Source organism: Aptenodytes forsteri, unplaced genomic scaffold, assembly GCF_000699145.1.
Source record: "Aptenodytes forsteri isolate BGI_AS27 unplaced genomic scaffold, ASM69914v1 Scaffold278, whole genome shotgun sequence".
Taxonomy (NCBI): Eukaryota; Metazoa; Chordata; class Aves; order Sphenisciformes; family Spheniscidae; genus Aptenodytes; species Aptenodytes forsteri.
Window position 1 is genome coordinate 1,707,541 of NW_008795907.1, and position 19,666 is coordinate 1,727,206.

Sequence of the window (19,666 nt, forward strand, 5' to 3'; positions counted from 1 at the left end):
CCGCGCCAGCCGCCCCTCGCCGCGCCGCCTGGTCAAGCCGCTCCTCTTCGCGGTGGGGGTAAGTGGTTCCTGCGGGCCGGGGGTTGCCGTGTCCGGCCCGGGGTGGGAGCGGGGTCGGCAGGGAGCCCCAGTGGGCGGCTCCGTGGCGGGACCCCCGTCTGTCAGCGGAGCCTTAGTTCCCATTAACGTGCTAGTATTGCTCCGGGCTAAGCAACTGGGAATGGCGTGTAACATAAGCCCAGGGCGAGCCTGGCTTCCTCAGCCGAAGCCACACACGGACTGTCTTCGGGACGGTGCGTTCATTGTGACTTTATCCGATATCGCCCAGTTCACAGGCTCTGCCTTCGGATCCGCCGCCATCTGGCAGTATGAGTCGCTCAAGTCGCGGGTCCAGACCTATTTTGAGGAAGCTCGAGCAGACTGGTTGGATAAAATACGGCCGCAGAAGAGGGGGGACTTCAGAAAGCAGGTACACGGAGCCAGGCCCGGCCTGTTCACACACGGGTGGGTCCCTGCGGAAGCGTGAAACGTGACCGTGTCTTTCCTCTGGTGTAGGCACGTCTGTGAGCACCATTTGTACAACAGATACTTGTCTAGTTTATCCTGATTTTTAACTTGGAGAAATAATAGGTTCTCAGCAAATTACAGTAGACATATTTCCTTACAAGAAAAACTGATAGAATTAGTTCTAGAAAACTGTAACTCACAATATCACTGCAAAAGCTATACTGGAGAAAAATACCATCTTCACCCTGAAATGCAGGGAAGAGAGGTCAGTAGTAGTAGTTTGTGTATCTAAACTAGGTACCTTTTACTTTTTCACTGTAAAAAAAAAAATTCTGTTCTTGCTATGTCTAAGTGTTCTCAAAAGTGAACGTGAACTCTGAAAGAGGACAGAGCTAGCTTAAATTCTGAACCTTAAGCATAAAATTTTTTAATGCTCTGGCTTCTGAAATGCATTCGTATTTTCAACCTGTACTTCACAAGTACAAGGGTTTAGAGGGCTTTTTTTCTTTGAGAGCTTACATTTCCATGCAAATATTTTGGAGTTTGGGCAGTAAGAACGATGTAAGTACTGCAAGACTTGTTATAAATTTAGTTGACATCCCGAAAGTGTCAGTCATTTTGTTTTCAGTTAAGCGTATTTAAAACTAAACTAAACATGCATGTATGTTTTACGTTTGTTTCAAGGTTACTACTGTGGCTTGTGATAGACCAGGCTTGATTACTCTTTCAGGTCTGCTTGTCCAAGGGAAGTAGGGCTGAGTGTGGAGTGGAGAAGGCACAGGGTCCTGGGTAGGACACAGAGGAGCTGTTTTTGTAATGTGTATTGTGTGCACTGTGGTGGTACTTTCAAAATGGGCATGTGTTGTGGGTTAACCTTGGTGGGCAGCTGAGCACCACACAGCAGCTCGCTCACTTCCCCCACAAACCCCCAGTGGGATGGGGGAAGAGGAAAGGAAGAATAAAAGCAAGAAAACTTGGGGGTAAAGATAAAACAACCAAAAAAACATTTAGTAAGTGAAGGATAAGTGGGAGAAGAGAGAAAAAAAACAAAACAAGTGATGCAAAGGCAATCACTCACCATCTCCTGTGGGTAGACCAATGCCCAGCCAGTTCATGAGCAAAAGATGGCTAAACCTCCTAAAATCCCCTCTTTTCCCTTTTATTGCTGAGCATGACATTATATGGTCGGGAATATCTCTTTGGTTAGTTTGGGTCATCTGCCCAGTTGTGTCCCCTCACAGCCTATTGCGCACCCCCAGTCTATTCACTGCAGGGGCGGATGATGTGCAAGGTCTTGATGCTGTGCAAACACTGTTCAGCAAAAACTAGAACATTAGTGTGTTCTGTACTGATATATACTGATTGATATATATATATATATAGTACTGATAGTACTATTTTGGTCAAAAATCTAAAACACAGCAGTTACGTACGAGCTGCTATAAAGAAAATTAACTCCACCCTAGCCAGGCCCAGTACAGCATGCTTTCTTGCTCAGTGTATATGAACTGCAGGTGAGATTATGATTGCCACTTAATATTTTAAATAATTTTGGTTTTATACTTTTGTTTTCCTTCAAAACCTGAAGGGTAAGATCCGGTGATTAGCTATCCAAAAAATAAAACAAAACTGCCCTGTTGTTAATAGGCTTAAACTCCCAATCCCCATCTTAACTGGTAATTTCTATTTTTAAAAGTTCAGGATCCCCCAATAGCTTCTGAGGGCATCTAGTTCTTGTATTTTAGAAAAATCAAGTTTGTTTAGTGTTCTTATACTGGAGAACTTTGTAGGAAATACCGGTATCTGTATCCTGTGTGAGAGAATTAAAAAAATGCAATGAAGTTGTTACTTTGATATCAAATAGTGAATGATTTGTTTCATACGGCATTATTTCCCCCCCACCTCCAACCTACAGATAATTTTTATGACATTGATGGGGACAATATGGTTGGAAGGTTATTGAGCTATCAATAAAATATTTGTCCAAAATGATTCTGAAAGCTGAGGAAGGGAAAGGGGGGTGGAATTTGTCTGTGGGCTGACTGCGCTCAAAATAAACTTTTTCAGGGGTTTTAAACTTGGAGGAGGGCTGGGTGAGCTGGACGCAAGGGGGAATGGATTCCACATCTTGTGAGCCACCTCTGCAAAAGTGACCCTGGCACAAAAGTGGAATCTCTCAAAGGTGGGTGGTGTGATGTTAGACAGCATTAGGGTGAGGCTTAGTCAAGGCAGGGTTTATGCTAACTTTGGCCAATCTGCTAAAGTAAGCATTGTGGGCTAGATCCTTGTTTAGTACAAGCAGAGATAAACCCATGGAGTTGTGTAAAAGGATATAACCCCATTATTTTTGAAGAAACTCTTCATCTATGTTGGGGTATTTTATGAAAAGGAGGGTAGATAACTATTCTTGAGTAAGGAAATGCCAACTTGAAAAGCTGAACCAATCAGAAATAAAAGTTTTTGAAACCGATTTACTTAACAGATTTCAAACAAATGCTTTCCATTCTTAAAAAGGCAGAACCTTGTGTGACTGTTTCTGAAATTGCAAATACTCTACAGTGGCACTGATGTACAGCAATTCCGTTCCAGGTTAACAGCTGGTGGAATAACCTGACTGAGGGTCAGCGGACTGTGACAGGTTTGTGTTAGCTTACAAGTATTAGACATTCACAGGAAGAGAAATATGGCAAACAGGTACAGTATGTTAAAACAGATGGCTTTCATACCACGTTTAGGTTGTTAGGCACAAAGCATGTGTAAAGTTACACCTGCACATACACTATTTCTGCTACACTTCCTTCTCACAAACTATTTTTTGTATGTATTGAAAAAATTCCTATGCATGTGCGTGAGAGAGTGTGGAAGATAGCTAGAATTTTTCTCAGGAACTGTGAAAAACAGCAAATGCTTTTAGAAGGAATATGAGTATATATTCCACTGATATGTGGAAATAAAACTCCCTGATAATTTTTTGCTATTTTACATACATAGTGTTGCAAACAAGAAGCAGCTATCTTGTGAGCTTTCCCTTGGTAATGATATAGTTTTGATTGGTTAGCCTAACATCACTTGAAACCTCCAAGATAAATGTAACGTGTGGAGAGAAATTGATAAGAACTTGATTAAAATCTAAATAAAGTAGTTAAGCCATATCTGCTCTTATATATTCTACATGCTAACAAGTCCTGTCAAGTTTTGTACAACGCTATGAATTGCTCTTCAACATGCAAGCCAAGTCACAATACAGATAGAAATACTGTACTGGGGTGGGAGGGGAGTGGGGGTGAAGATTCATGTTCTATAGTCCCTAGAGCATCCCTCAACATTGAGTTAATCTAACAAGCAATATAAATTCTAGCTGGTAGACCCTGAGCCATTCAGATACTTAACGCTGATTGCCCTAACAAGGTTGGGCTTACTGTACTGAAATTGCTGAGAGTTCTGTAACATCTTGGTGTAGCATGCAGGGAAAATACTTCCTCTAATAAAAGAGCATGGTGGAGTAGGATAGAGTGCCAAAAGAAGAGATCTATTAAAATTTTGGTTCTGGGGTTTGTGTCATAGTTTTTCACAGTTCTTACATTTTGTTGCAAACTTCAAATAGAGACTAATTATGTGACATTTACCATTCCATAAAGGAAGCACAATTATTTTCCCCTTTAATGTTTCTAGCTGTTATAAGTAAATGCTTGGATAGAAATAGAAAAGGCAGTTTAAACAAGAAACAATAACTTTGCATCACTATGTTTCTAATTATTTACATTCTTACTTAAACTGAAATAAGACTGCAATAAACTGTGAAGTAAAAAGCTGTGCGTTTGCTATCTCCGAAAGGTAACTATGCCTTAGTAATGCCAACTCAACTTTTTATACTCAATCTCTAAACAGTATCTTTACAACTACCTCAAAACCAAACCTCCCCAGAAAATGAAAGGGATGTGTACTGCACATCTGTATGCTTCCCCTAGCCTCCATGCGCAGTTAAATGCAACTGTGCAGCAGATCGGTGGCATTTGGGAATAAGCAGCTAGAGAGGCAAGAAGTGAGACCTCAAGCTGGCTCTTGTTTCATTGGTTCTACAGTGGAATAGAAGTTTGAAACCATAGCTTGAATGTCTTAAGTACAGATTTTCTGGATTGTTGCATGCATTCATTCATTACATCGTGCATTAAAACAGTTGCAATTAAATGTCATATTTCTGAAAGGCTTCTACTATATAAATATAGCTTTCAGTATTTTTCTTTGCTTTTTCTAAACTCTATAGAAGTGGATACCGATTTTAATGAAATAGTGAAGAAAAAGTATGTTTCTTGTAAGCTTACTTTTGAATGCTTGTTAAGCATTATGGCGTGTTACATTCGTAATTTTCTTTTGTACTGTTTTTTCCTCTTAATAGGTATTATAGCTGCAAATGTCTTTGTATTCTGTTTATGGAGGCTGCCTGGTATGCGACGGATTATGTTTACATATTTCACCTCAGATCCATCCTCCAGTAAGTGAACGGTAATTTGGGGGACTTCTCTACATTGGGATGTAATAGAATCTCTGATTGTTCTGCAAAAGCTTCAGATGGCACATAGCTTACTTGCACCTCCATCACCCACAAGCAATCTCAGTCATGCCCAAATACATCATTTTGTCTAGACAGAAAACGCTTCTAGGGGAAAAAAGTTAGAAGTAATGGATTAAGAAAAAAACCTCACTGGTGCTTTTCTAAATATTGTAATGTCAAAACTGTTGCCTGCTATCTGGCCTTTTACTGCATTCAGTGGGATGCAGCTCCTGCCTTTGTAAAGGTGAAGAGGCACTTCTCTAAGTGGTATCACTGCTTTCCTGGACAGAATACTAATCATGCCAGTCTTTGGGAAAGAAGAAAGTAAATCATACTATGTAATGCCATTCAAAAACTAGTCTCAAATGTGATTTTTTTTTTTCTTCCTTTAATGTTCTGTGGGATGCGGCTAGAACAGTCATCAGTCACATGTACGGGCGCTTTCGTCAATAGACAAGCATTAGTCTGTATGTTATGTACGGAGTCCTTGTTTCAAAGCTGTGCTTTGGGTCACATTAAAAAAAAAAACCAAAACACAAAAAGACTTGGCTTTCGCTCTGTGTGAAACATTTTGAAGAGGTTAACATAGGAAAGCAAGTTACTAGTATTTAATGTCAGAACAATTAGTTTTCATTTCTACAGTAGAGAAAAGAATTAAAAGGATGAGGCAAACGTGCGTTAGGAGAGCACTTTCTGCTGTCCTCTTAATTTCTGCTGAAAAAGTGGAAACTCAACCAATTCCCCACACACGCTCCAAAGCTAAAGATAGCTATTACCCAGATCTGAGCGTCAGTCACCCCAAACACTCCTGTTTTAAATAATGTTGACCTTTAAACCTGCTAATTGGCTTTTTTGCATTTTCAAGGCTGCTGTTTCAGTGAGGAGAGCTAGTAGCTTTTTGAAAACAAGTTTTTCTTTATGAGTCCACGTCTGTAGCAAAATAATTTTATATAGATGCTCATATAATATATTAAAAATCTTTCACCATATACATATATAAATAAAATCTCTTTTTTCCTTTCCAAAGCGTAGGAGACGTATCATAAGATAAATGTTTTATATGAAACATTCCCCAGTAGATAATTAAGACTTTCTAAAGTAGCTGTTTGTACAGCTTGCATATCTCTGGGGTATATGTTCTACCTTTCAAAAGGTATTGCATGGAATTTGAAATTTGTTACGTTTCTGGGTTTATTACATAGCTTGTATTTGAGAATTATAAGCACAATTAGCCTATAGTATGTCTTGATAAATTTCTAGTCTGCATGACATGTAAGTTGAAGCAAATTAAAACACTGACTTTTTTTTTTCCCCATTGTTTTTCTCTTTTGTAGGAGCCCTGTGTTCTCCCATGCTGCTCTCTACATTTAGTCACTTCTCTCTATTCCACATGGCAGCAAATATGTATGTTTTATGGAGTTTTTCCAGCAGCATTGTCTCTCTTCTGGGATGTGAGCAGTTCATTGCAGTGTATCTTTCTGCTGGTAATGTTAAATATATATATATTTACAACACTTAAAAAATATAAATATATATTCATGCAAGTAAAGCGTGTACATGGTTAATAGATGTATGATGACAGATGGCCATCGTTCAATCCCACACATTGCTCTATACTAACTGCAGTACTTATTTGCTGTCATACAGAATTTGATGGGTTTAGGATATTTGGCTTCAAAATATCATGACAATACAAGTATCTGGTTTTAAGTCATGCTTAGCCACCAAAACACAATAGCTGTTAATACAGCGTTATGGGATTTTCATGGGAAGAGATGACAGTTAATTCAAGTTAAAACAAACACCGTCCCCCCCTGCCCCTCGCCCCCCCCAAAAAATAACCCAAACGAAAAAACCGAACCACACCACCTACAGTAGCTTCTTTAGGAAGAGGTACAGATAACGTACTTTCTGTTGCTTGTCTGCATTGCTGGCATTGTTTCCAATAGTAATTTTTCCTTTCTAGGGGTTATCTCCACTTTTGTCAGTTACGTTGCTAAAATGGCCACTGGAAGGTTTGAACCATCCCTCGGAGCTGTAAGTATCTCAGAATATGAGAGACCTTACAATGATCTCTGACGCCATTTTCAAAGCCTGCTGTATTCTTTAACCTGCTTAAAAGCCAAGAATATATTTGGGATAGTGGAAACTAGGAAAGTTTACCAAAACCAAATAATCAGGCACTGATTCCTGTGTAAGAAAAATTCTTCAAATATGTTAACTCTTGTAGTGGCAGCCCAGAACTAATGCCACTTCATGCTAACGGCTTGTAAATGAGTACTTAACAGCAGGACCTCTTGTCACTGAGCAGATAGTTCAGTTCTACAACTTACTTCATAAATGTTATTGCATAATTGTGTATCAGTCTTCTCTAATTGAAAATAGAGTATTTTAGAAAGAGATAATGTAATCGGACAAACAAAATCAGCGTGTGATACTAGTGGAAGTTGTAGGGTATGCTGTGCAGAAAGGGCAGCACTCCTGCAAAAGTCTCACAGTATGAAAGTTACGAGGCAGGCTGAGGAGGTGTTGTGGTTGTCTGTTCTTTACAAGTATTTTTAGTAGTAGAACGTTTTAAAACACTTAACTTGCTATAAGTTTGAGGCTATAACTTAGCTATTTGCCAAGTTTTAAAGGCTTCTGAACTTACTTTACTAAATAATTTTAATAAAAGCCAAAAGTCAGATTCTTATTTCTCAATTGGAATGAAAAAATCTGTTGAGCAGTCCCTAAGTTAGAATTTTTGGTAGTGCTGTCTATGTATTGTCCCTTTATCTTGTGAATAAACTATATCCGGAGCAAGTTACTTTCCATTAGTCTTACTGAGCTGAACTTACTGAAATTGTCACACGTTGCATTAGTTTACTGTATTCACAGCCTTTCCATTGAGATATTTCACGGATACAAAAGCCCATGGTCAATTTAGTACAGACCAGGGAATTGCTTGTTTCATCGACAAAAGATTTCTTGTCCCTGTCCATCTGTTATTTTCCTTGTTTTGGTACAAGCTTCAGAATGATTCCCTTCATCCAAGATGTCTGTGTTTGATTAATATACGTTAGACTGGTATTTATAATTTCAGATATTGAAATTAAATAATGGTGTCTTGTTTTATTTTTATTCTGAACTTTGCTGTGGTGCTTTGTACTTTGAGGTTTACCACAGAGTTGCATTTGAAAATAAAAGCCAGAAGGAAAACAGGTTTCTTTAAATATATAATAATATATAAAAATATATCTTCCCTTATGTAACAACTCAGCTTACTTTCACATATTTTAATGTATTTACAGTCAGGAGCTATAATGACTGTCCTTGCAGCCGTATGTACAAAGATGCCAGAAGCAAAACTAGCCATCATATTTCTTCCAATGTTCACATTTACAGCAGGAAACGTAAGTGCCTTTGAACTTCAAAGAACTCCTACTCTTAAAACATTTTCCCATACCTCTCTAGTATCTGAGCATGCGTCCTCTTAACTTGTGTTTCCAAGCTGTTACATTTATTTTGAAAGACAATACAGGTCATGGAAGTCCTGGAGGCCGATTCTGAATTGTTGCAGCCTAGCACAATCATTGCACAAGTGTGCAGTGAATTTAGAATTATCTTAAATTCCATCCTCCATGGGTCTATTTCAAATCTGATACTAAGAGGTGAAAGAAGTTAGGAGGGACTCGGGTTCACCTGTCTGAGGAAACGTGCATACACATCCTGTTCTTTCTGGTGGGTGATATTTTTTATAGCAGCACTTGTTACAGACTACTCTAATACTGATACACTCTTTTTGAAGAAAAACTTACCAAGATGGGAAAAACAGAATTTCACTTCTCAAGGGAAATAACATTCCAGCCCTGGAGAAATACCTGCCTCCTCATTTGGATATCATCTTTTGATACTTTCAAGAACACTGTTGGGATTAGAAATAAAACTACTGAGGCTTTTCTTCATGTGTAGTACCAGCACTCCTTTTTTGTTTCGTTAAGTTCTTTTAAGCACATCCACTACCCCATTTAAGAAAAGCTTCTCATGTATATCTTGACTTACTTTTAATAAGTTAATAATTTTTGGTCCACTACTTAAAGTTGTTTTACTTAAAGCAGTTAAGCTTTGTCATTTCAACATCATGAGATTTAATATTTTTATAAGTGAAGCTTACGGATTTGAACAAGTGTTCTTAGATGTAGCCTTCATGTTTTTCTTGCACTTCTGCTTGAGTGAACCTGTTTTTTTGCATGCTACCCTTTAACTGCATGTTTCCTAAAAAAGATGGCCAGGGTAGAAATATTGGCAGAGCCACAGAGGGCATTGCCATGAAGAAGTACTCATTGCAACAGTAAAACAAAAGCAACATTGGCTATTGCAGTATAAACATAGGAATAATTTTAGCCCTACTGTGTAATTGTATTTCTAAACTTCATCTACTCCTTTAGCCTACCTTACATATACTGTAATCAGCTTTTAAAATAAACAAGCCAACGTAGCAATATAGCTGCTGTTCTAACACATATGCTTAAGGAAAGAAATACTAGTTAAAGTAACATTTCATCCTAACATTAAATCTGTTGGTCTTTTTGGAATGAGGCATTTAGTAAAATTTTGCATAATGACGGTTATTGTGGTTTGTGTCTCCTGAGGATGGTATACCGTTGCTCATGCTGTTTCTGGCCTTGGAGGTGTTCGCTATCATCCTGATTTTTCTACCTTCCAACAGATGCGTCATTTAGGAGAGTGTGATGATCAATTTATATCAGATAAGATGACAGGGATGCTGCCCCACATGTTCCATCCACTAGAGGGTTGTGTTTGGGAGGACAGACGCACATAAATCTAAGCTATGTCAGAATTAGTGAATGAGAATGTTGCAATTATGTATTTTGTGGTGTCTTTTATAGCATGTACTCTTCCAAGTAATTTCCTTTTTTTAATTTTCTGACCTGAGTTTGGAATATATGTGGAGCTTTAGAAATGAAGATGGGAAGAGACTGAGTGTTTGAAAAGGACACATTCCTACCCTGCACTATTCTGTAGCTGCTCATGTCTGTATTTTGACAGCACAGTACAGCTAAGAACCGAGTCTGTTGTTTTAAAACATTTTTTTTTCTTAACAGTGATTGCTTAGATACAAAATTTATGGGATTTTTTTTGATCCCAAATTTTTGCTCTGTGCCAGAATATGAAACTTCTTTTATCATTATATGATAAATATATATGCCATTATATGCTGTGACTGATCCTGTCCAGTGGCCATTATATGCTGTGACTGATCCTGTCCATTCCATGTTCTGTTCCTTTCCAGGCTTTAAAAGCCATAATTGCATTTGACACTGCAGGGCTTGCTCTAGGCTGGAGACTTTTTGACCATGCTGCACATCTTGGAGGAGCTCTCTTTGGAATGTAAGTTTGTATTTACTAACTTCTGTTTGTTTCATATTTAAATTCATCCTATATTTTTTCCTCTTTACTTCCTCTTATCTCTGAAGTGTGGGGGTTTTCTGGAAAGTTGTCTTAAGTAGCATTGAAGACAACTCACTGTTATCCTTGTAGTGCTATAAAATTGTGTGGAAAATACTGTTAACAGATGCTTAGAACTGAAAGAAATTGAGAATGATAGATTAGATGTCAGATTGTCCTGTCACTGTAACCTGGGCTGGCTGTCTCTGTCCTGCTCTCCCCAGCACATTGAAGAGAGACACAAGGCAGAAAAGATTCTCACAAAACACAGCATGGACAAATTAAAATAACTTCAGAATTAAACAGCTAAGAAAATTTTTTTGTCTCAGTGTTTTTCCTCTAATTGGCAATTTAGAGAGAGCTACAGAATTAGTATAAGCTCAGGCCAGATTCCTTTGAGCAGCCTCTACTGCTGTTTGTCAGTGTTGCTGTGTTGTCTTTGTGTGGAGCCTTCCTAATTGGGAAGAACTACTAGAAATCAGTTTGCAGGAAACAGTTCTGCATTGTTCCATGTTTGAACTACATTACCTAATGAGTTTTTCCCCTTCTACCCGATTGCAGTGTTGTCTTTATTTGCACACTTATTGCTAAGAGCATTTTTAAACATTTTATGTAGGCATTTGAAAAGCCTACCTGAGATTAGGCCAGACAAAGAGCAGGTGGAGGACACTTTTATTTTGGTCTACGAACTGGTTTGCCTTTGTTTGCTCTTTCTTGGCTTTGGTGTCAGTAAGTTCTGTGCTGCAGTCTCCTCTCCTCCCCTTCTCTGGCGTCACAAGTGCATTTGATGTAGCCTTGCTGATTTGTAACTACTTTCTGCTGTGATGCAGCAGATCAGCTTGTTCACTATAATGCAGATTCACATATTATTAAAATAGGATAGCAGCTGCAGTAAAAATTGTCTTGAGTTGACAAGTACCTTGCCTTCTTCACCTACATATGTTCTACCTATATGTTCTACTCTGTGATCCTTTTGGTCATTTCATCCTAAAACAGGGCCTCTATTTAGGACGTATGCTGAATGGACAAAGTATTTCCTATGTATTGCCTCACAATTATCCGCTTTGGAAAGTGGCTATATGATTTAAAGGAATGGCCAATTTACCTAGCGATGGCTGATGGCTCATATAAAAGCACTTTTGTTATTCAGGACGCAGGTGTGAAGTTAGGCTTGTGGGAGAACCTTCAACTTATTTCCATGTGGTTGCTTCCCCTCCCACCTCCCCTCTCCACCATAACCTCCCTTGCTGAATCACTTACGTTTATTCATATGTCGGCATATATAGTTCTCTCTGAACATAAATTAAGCTAGAACACTTCGATAGAGTAAATCTTCATTTAGATGTTTATAGAAGAAAATTCACTTTGAATGGAATGTGGCTGTTCATTATGAGGCAGTTGTATTTACATATGATTGCTCATGCTGTTTCTGGCCTTGGAGGTGTTCGCTATCATCCTGATTTTTCTACCTTCCAACAGATGCGTCATTTAGGAGAGTGTGATGATCAATTTATATCAGATAAGATGACAGGGATGCTGCCCCACATGTTCCATCCACTAGAGGGTTGTGTTTGGGAGGACAGACGCACATAAATCTAAGCTATGTCAGAATTAGTGAATGAGAATGTTGCAATTATGTATTTTGTGGTGTCTTTTATAGCATGTACTCTTCCAAGTAATTTCCTTTTTTTAATTTTCTGACCTGAGTTTGGAATATATGTGGAGCTTTAGAAATGAAGATGGGAAGAGACTGAGTGTTTGAAAAGGACACATTCCTACCCTGCACTATTCTGTAGCTGCTCATGTCTGTATTTTGACAGCACAGTACAGCTAAGAACCGAGTCTGTTGTTTTAAAACATTTTTTTTTCTTAACAGTGATTGCTTAGATACAAAATTTATGGGATTTTTTTTGATCCCAAATTTTTGCTCTGTGCCAGAATATGAAACTTCTTTTATCATTATATGATAAATATATATGCCATTATATGCTGTGACTGATCCTGTCCATTCCATGTTCTGTTCCTTTCCAGGCTTTAAAAGCCATAATTGCATTTGACACTGCAGGGCTTGCTCTAGGCTGGAGACTTTTTGACCATGCTGCACATCTTGGAGGAGCTCTCTTTGGAATGTAAGTTTGTATTTACTAACTTCTGTTTGTTTCATATTTAAATTCATCCTATATTTTTTCCTCTTTACTTCCTCTTATCTCTGAAGTGTGGGGGTTTTCTGGAAAGTTGTCTTAAGTAGCATTGAAGACAACTCACTGTTATCCTTGTAGTGCTATAAAATTGTGTGGAAAATACTGTTAACAGATGCTTAGAACTGAAAGAAATTGAGAATGATAGATTAGATGTCAGATTGTCCTGTCACTGTAACCTGGGCTGGCTGTCTCTGTCCTGCTCTCCCCAGCACATTGAAGAGAGACACAAGGCAGAAAAGATTCTCACAAAACACAGCATGGACAAATTAAAATAACTTCAGAATTAAACAGCTAAGAAAATTTTTTTGTCTCAGTGTTTTTCCTCTAATTGGCAATTTAGAGAGAGCTACAGAATTAGTATAAGCTCAGGCCAGATTCCTTTGAGCAGCCTCTACTGCTGTTTGTCAGTGTTGCTGTGTTGTCTTTGTGTGGAGCCTTCCTAATTGGGAAGAACTACTAGAAATCAGTTTGCAGGAAACAGTTCTGCATTGTTCCATGTTTGAACTACATTAACCTAATGAGTTTTCCCCTTCTACCCGATTGCAGTGTATTGCTAAGAGCATTTTTAAACATTTTATGTAGGCATTTGAAAAGCCTACCTGAGATTAGGCCAGACAAAGAGCAGGTGGAGGACACTTTTATTTTGGTCTACGAACTGGTTTGCCTTTGTTTGCTCTTTCTTGGCTTTGGTGTCAGTAAGTTTGTAGGCATTTGAAAAGCCTACCTGAGATTAGGCCAGACAAAGAGCAGGTGGAGGACACTTTTATTTTGGTCTACGAACTGGTTTGCCTTTGTTTGCTCTTTCTTGGCTTTGGTGTCAGTAAGTTCTGTGCTGCAGTCTCCTCTCCTCCCCTTCTCTGGCGTCACAAGTGCATTTGATGTAGCCTTGCTGATTTGTAACTACTTTCTGCTGTGATGCAGCAGATCAGCTTGTTCACTATAATGCAGATTCACATATTATTAAAATAGGATAGCAGCTGCAGTAAAAATTGTCTTGAGTTGACAAGTACCTTGCCTTCTTCACCTACATATGTTCTACCTATATGTTCTACTCTGTGATCCTTTTGGTCATTTCATCCTAAAACAGGGCCTCTATTTAGGACGTATGCTGAATGGACAAAGTATTTCCTATGTATTGCCTCACAATTATCCGCTTTGGAAAGTGGCTATATGATTTAAAGGAATGGCCAATTTACCTAGCGATGGCTGATGGCTCATATAAAAGCACTTTTGTTATTCAGGACGCAGGTGTGAAGTTAGGCTTGTGGGAGAACCTTCAACTTATTTCCATGTGGTTGCTTCCCCTCCCACCTCCCCTCTCCACCATAACCTCCCTTGCTGAATCACTTACGTTTATTCATATGTCGGCATATATAGTTCTCTCTGAACATAAATTAAGCTAGAACACTTCGATAGAGTAAATCTTCATTTAGATGTTTATAGAAGAAAATTCACTTTGAATGGAATGTGGCTGTTCATTATGAGGCAGTTGTATTTACATATGAGAAAAATATTTCTGCTTGGTGTTGTCATTAAGGATTAGCACAAGCAACAGTACTGTTTTAACACTCTTAAACGGAAATAGTTTTTTGCATCTTTTTAAAGTAGAAATCATGAGAGCATGGAATTAAAGGCATGAAAACCATTCATTCTCAGGGCCGAGACAAGCAAGAACACAAAGAAGTTAACCATTAGGAGTCAAGAGAACAAGTAGCTTACCTGCCACTGCCACTTTCCAAGAATGTTGTTCTTTCTGCCTCGGTTTATCTTGTCTCCTATACTGAGCATTTAAGTTACTTGATTTTAGTGATCAGCCTGCTCCTCAGATAAAGAGAAAAGTTGCAGTTAGTTTTAACTAGTATTTTCTTTCTCAGGTGGTACGTGACTTACGGCCATGAGCTCATATGGAAGAACAGAGAACCACTGGTGAAAGCTTGGCATGAAATGAGGACAAAGAACACAGGAAAAGGAGGAGGTGGAAGATCTAATTGATACTAATCCTAGAGATTCCTTGTGCCCAAGTGGTATATTACTTGAAGACATGGGATTTAATTGGTTTTGAAGGTTTTTTACTACTCCACATTAAGCCTCTAAGGAGCTGAAGTTTCTAATGTAAACCACAGTTACAAAAATGCCTATCAATAGAAAGTGAACTCTGACAAAGGTGGAACAATAAAGGTTTTTATCCTATTGCTCTCTGAGGTAACAGTCTGCATTATGTTTTTTAAAGGAGGAAAAAAAAAAGCTTTCCAATGAAGTGACCAAAAACTCTGTCCAAAAAGCTTCAAAATGGGGTGCAACTGGTTAATACTTAGGAAGATAAACATTTTTAAAACTGAGGAAGTTAATGGATCAGGAATCCCCCTAATGTCTGCCAAACAACACTAGGTGCTTTCCTAGAAGGCACGCTTTAGGCAGATTAGCCTTATGTTGAGTCCAATGTGGCAGGTGGTCTTTATTGTTGAAAAGACTGGATGAGATAAGCCAATGGTCTCTTTTGATCTTAAACTTGAAATACATGAAGCAATACTGGATTGTTTGCCAACACTTACATACTGGTTAACGGTCCAGCTTTATTTATCAGCTGTGGCTTATTCAACTTACGTTTTTCATTTCTAACTGCTTCCAAGATGCTGTCACATCTTGTTAGAATTTACTACAGTATCTTTTTCATAATTACATGCAGTGGAAGAATGACCTACACTGTGGGTTTGGATATTTTACCATGAGTTATGCTGCTTTCTATATTCTTTCACTGTATTAATCTTTTAAAAAAAAAAATAAATTATGCTGTATTGCTAGTTTCCTTTAAGGTTTTTGTAAGAATTTTAAAACAGTAACATTTGGTTCCGAACGTGCCAGTTCTAGAAAAATAAGCAGCTTCAGTAAAAATAGGTGAGGTGCCTGAGATCAGCAACACTGTAACCGGAAGTAACTACTGAAGTAAACCTGAGGGTAGTACCACCACCAGTGTTCCTATTATACAAATAAAAACAAAAATTGGATTTTGGGTGTGCTGGTAGTCTGTGCCTGTCCTGCAAGGATTGACTACCAAAACAGCTTGCAAAGGGCTGAGGAGTCTGCCCAGATACGAGCTGGTGGGTTCAAACCCTGAACTCTGCCCTGTAGGCTGAATTAGTCATTCCAGATGGACTGTCTTGGCAAAGAACACGTTGCATCTGTAAGAAGCAACTTGTGCCTTTTTACTTTACAACAGTGCCTTGCAGAAAATACATTTCCTGTAAGGATAAACAACACATAATGCTAAATGGCACCAGTTGTAATAAATGATGGAATATAAAATTGCTGTAAACTCCCTTACTGCCACAGGCCAGTGCTCAAGTCTGAATTTTTTTCTCCCTTGGAAAATGAGACACTTGAGGATTTGTTCCTTTAAGTGCCTGTCGACTTGAACACTTAAAAAATGAAAGCGCTGGAGTATCTAACATTCCTTTGCTCTGCTCCAGAAGCTTTCTGGCTTTCTGTTTCTAATCTGTTACTTCTCCTTTCCTACTCCCTTCTCTGATACTCGGGACAAGCATGCCAGTTTTTAGGGCTTCAGCCACAGTGCAGCCCTGCCTGCAGCAGAGGGCAGCCGAACATGCAGCCTGACGCACTGCTGGCAGCAGCAGCCGCCTCCCGCAGAGGCAGGGAGAAGCCAGCAGCATCAGAAGATGGCCACGGAACAGGCTTGTCATAAGGGAGTATTTCATGCCAAAGAAGCTCAAAAGCCATAGCTCACAGTATTTTGCATATTGGTTTTTGCACCTATTTAACACTTACCTGTTGTCTTTGTCCACTTCCTTTTATTTTTTCGCTTTCTCTTCCTTGCGTTACCTCTTGTCCACCCAACACCTTCCCTAGTCTCTTCAACACTTCTGTATTTGCTGAGGGTTTTTTAGAGATCCTGTCTGAAAGCAGCAGAGAGTAATTAATATTGCAGGAAATGCAGTGTACAAACCCTGAAGGACATCATTATATTTTATAGGTCTAGAAGAATAAGCCAAGGTTACAATTAAGTTCTTCACCATAGTAGCCAGTGCCTACCTCAAAGTTTGAAAGTCACGCCCCTGTATTGCTTGCAGAGACTGGAGTCCTGCTCTCATGGTCTGTTAGACCTGCTAAGGCAGTGTGGTATTGCTGCACCCTTTCAGCTTGTAGGAAGGGTGCAGATGGGCACAGAGACATTTTCAGGCGGACCCTTCAGAGGCAATGCCTGCACATCTGCTGGATTCTCAGAGTTACAGGGGCTCAAAGCTTCTGAAAAACCAGCCTGGAACTGCCAGAGAGGTTTGGAAGTCACCATCTTTTCAAACATGCGGTTTGAGGGTCTCATGCCCAAGTTTCACCTTAACTTTAGGCCTAACAGCATTCACCCTTCTAAAGGCTGTTCAATACCTGAATTTCTCTCATTTGTAGAAACCCTAGAGGTATTTAACATATGTAAGGTGATACGAAAACATTCACATGGCCAAGCAGTGTGTTTCATATCGCTTTGCACCTGAGCCTTTATGCAGCATTGTCTGCCAAAGGTGAAGTATCTTCTCTGGTCCAAAATGACTTTCAAACCGCAATAGGAAAGTCAATGCTCAGTCAGAGGAGGAATGGCCCGGAGATATGACAGCTCACTAGAATAAATGAGATAACTTTCTGGCAAGCAAACACCCTTCTTGCAAAACCTGGCATGGGTATATACCAGTATCTCAGTATTTAGTCACACCTTTGAATGGCAAATTAGAAGAATGAAAAAAAAAAAAAACAAACCCCAAACTCGGAAAAAACAACAACAAAAAGAACCAACCACCTAAAACAAAACTAACCACATGGAAAGACTTTTTTTTCCCCCTTTTCAAAGAGCTTATTATTGTGAATAAAAATACAATGTGGTGGTTATGTGGATGCTTGGCAGAGACAGCAGCTAGTGTTTGTGTAGGAAAATAGCAGTAAGTATAAAGTCATGGTTAATCACGTAGAGACAACCCTTCATCCCTTTTCAATGGCTTTAAGAAAGCGTCCTGTGGCCTTGCCATGTTTAAGGAGTATTTTGCTTCAGTATAGTGATCTACTCTATTGAAATTTCATTTATACTATTAGAACAAACTGTCTGTTTGAGCTTTCAGCCCCCATTCCTGGCAGCAACAGCTGTTCTGCTTTCTGATTGGATGGCTTGCCTTTGTCTTACTGTTGCAGTATTTCCCTCTCCCCCCCCCCCCCCCCTTAATCATGATAAATCTCTTCTAAACGCAGACAACTTTTTAATCTCATCCAGCTTCTTCTGGTTTCCCTGTCTGAGATAGCCTTTGTGCCAGTTTCATCCTACAAGCTATGATGAGCAGCTGCTCAAAGCACTCCCTGATGCTGTAGGTGGGCTCCGAGACGCGCAGTGCCAGAGCTGAAATCAGTACTAGGAAGCGGCAGGCACAGGGAGAGCAGAGACATCCAATTTATTCTCCAATCTATTTTGCTAAGCCAGGCCCAGGAACAAGAATCAGAGCATCATTTGTACTGTGCCAGTGATAACAGATGATAGAGCAGATATTCTCTTTTTTCCCATGACTGTAAAATCCATTTCTCTTTACCAGGGTAAAGTGTTGTACATTTCACCCAAATATGATTTATTTTTAAAAATTACTATGTAGAGCAGAGTAGTTCTAGAAAAAAAGAGCAGCAGAAAATTAAGAAATGTCTCCCCGCATATTCCTAAAAGTAAAATTACATTTGTAGGTTTTTCAGGCAACAAATGAAACACAGGATCCAATATCCCGTATGTTATTGTGTCAAGACTTCTGTGTGGGACCAAAATGTTGATACCTGAAATTTCTGAGTCTCCTTGCCCTAACTGACATGTGGGGGTGGGGCGGGCGGTAGCGTGAAATCAAAACTGCTAGTAGCACCAGCAAGTGCCAAATCAGATATTTAGGACAACAGGATCATCTGCAAAGGAATTTCTTTCTATCCCTTGATAACTGTGTCTCAAAGAGAGGCCAAACACTCAAGGAGAGGTTCTGCCTCAGTCCAGATCCACATTTCTAGTCCTCCTCCCCACCAGAAGCAGGTGCCAACCTGGACTGAGGTCTAGGAGGTGCTAATACGCTACAGATACTGCTTTATTTCAGCTGAGCAGTCCGTAAATCTTAGCTTTTCAAGTTCTATCGCATAATTATTTTCTTATTAGATCTTATCATATAACCACCTGTAACTAGATTACTACATTCTAAAATGAGGTACCGATCTAGTTAGCCTTTAAATAGATGATTTTCTAATAGGTGGCATCTCAGTTTATCTGCATTCTTCACTTTTACAGCCTTATATTTCATAGTTTGGTGACCTGTTGGGAGACTCAGCTTCTTCTGTCATAACACACTGAATGGGGAATTGTGGAGGAGCATTATGGCCTGTAGCCACTTATTACATAAGATGTCAAGTTTCAAAAGCCAGACTTATCCCCGATGTAATTCTGTCAGCTTCAGTGGTTTGCGCCAGGACCATTTAGTTTTGAACATGAACGTACAAAGAAAAGCTGTGGTTTCCAGTCTCCAGCAAACAGTAAATGATGTGGATCATATATAATAGACACTTGGATTTTTCGCCAATAGGTAGTCTTTTAAAAGCGAAGTGGTTAAACCGTTAATGTAAATGAAGGAGGGGGGGGTGTTAAGTGAGGAGGGGGGTTGTACACAGCTGTCGGAAACTAACGTTGCAAAGCTGCTATTTCTCATCAAAAGCACTTATTTTATAAATACCAGGTTTCGTATAGAAATGCTTTCTCTAATCATAAATGGTTACGGCTAACTTGAAATTATAATTAAGCAGTACTGCCCAGCTGGAGCAGAGCAATATTCGTTGCTTGGCCGATGGCTGTGAGTGGATACGCTACGGAGCTTCCCGGGAACAGAGAGAGGATCCCAGCGCACCGAAATAGACGCCCGGTCTCGAAGGCGCACGAAGGAGGGCGGGG

The 19,666-nt window shown here is 39.4% G+C and overlaps 1 protein-coding gene across 1 annotated transcript; it reads left to right on the forward strand.

Annotated features, from left to right (window-relative positions):
- Position 1: 1 nt before the first annotated feature.
- On the forward strand, positions 2-14,962 carry PARL (presenilin associated rhomboid like; the record flags this gene model as incomplete). Its single annotated transcript, XM_009284334.1, has 9 exons — positions 2-58; positions 329-469; positions 3,097-3,145; positions 4,904-4,999; positions 6,394-6,543; positions 7,026-7,096; positions 8,350-8,451; positions 10,353-10,450; positions 14,583-14,962. Coding segments are annotated over 9 exons (882 nt in total), but the record flags the coding sequence as incomplete, so codon positions are not given.
- Between the last annotated feature and the right edge of the window lie 4,704 nt (positions 14,963-19,666).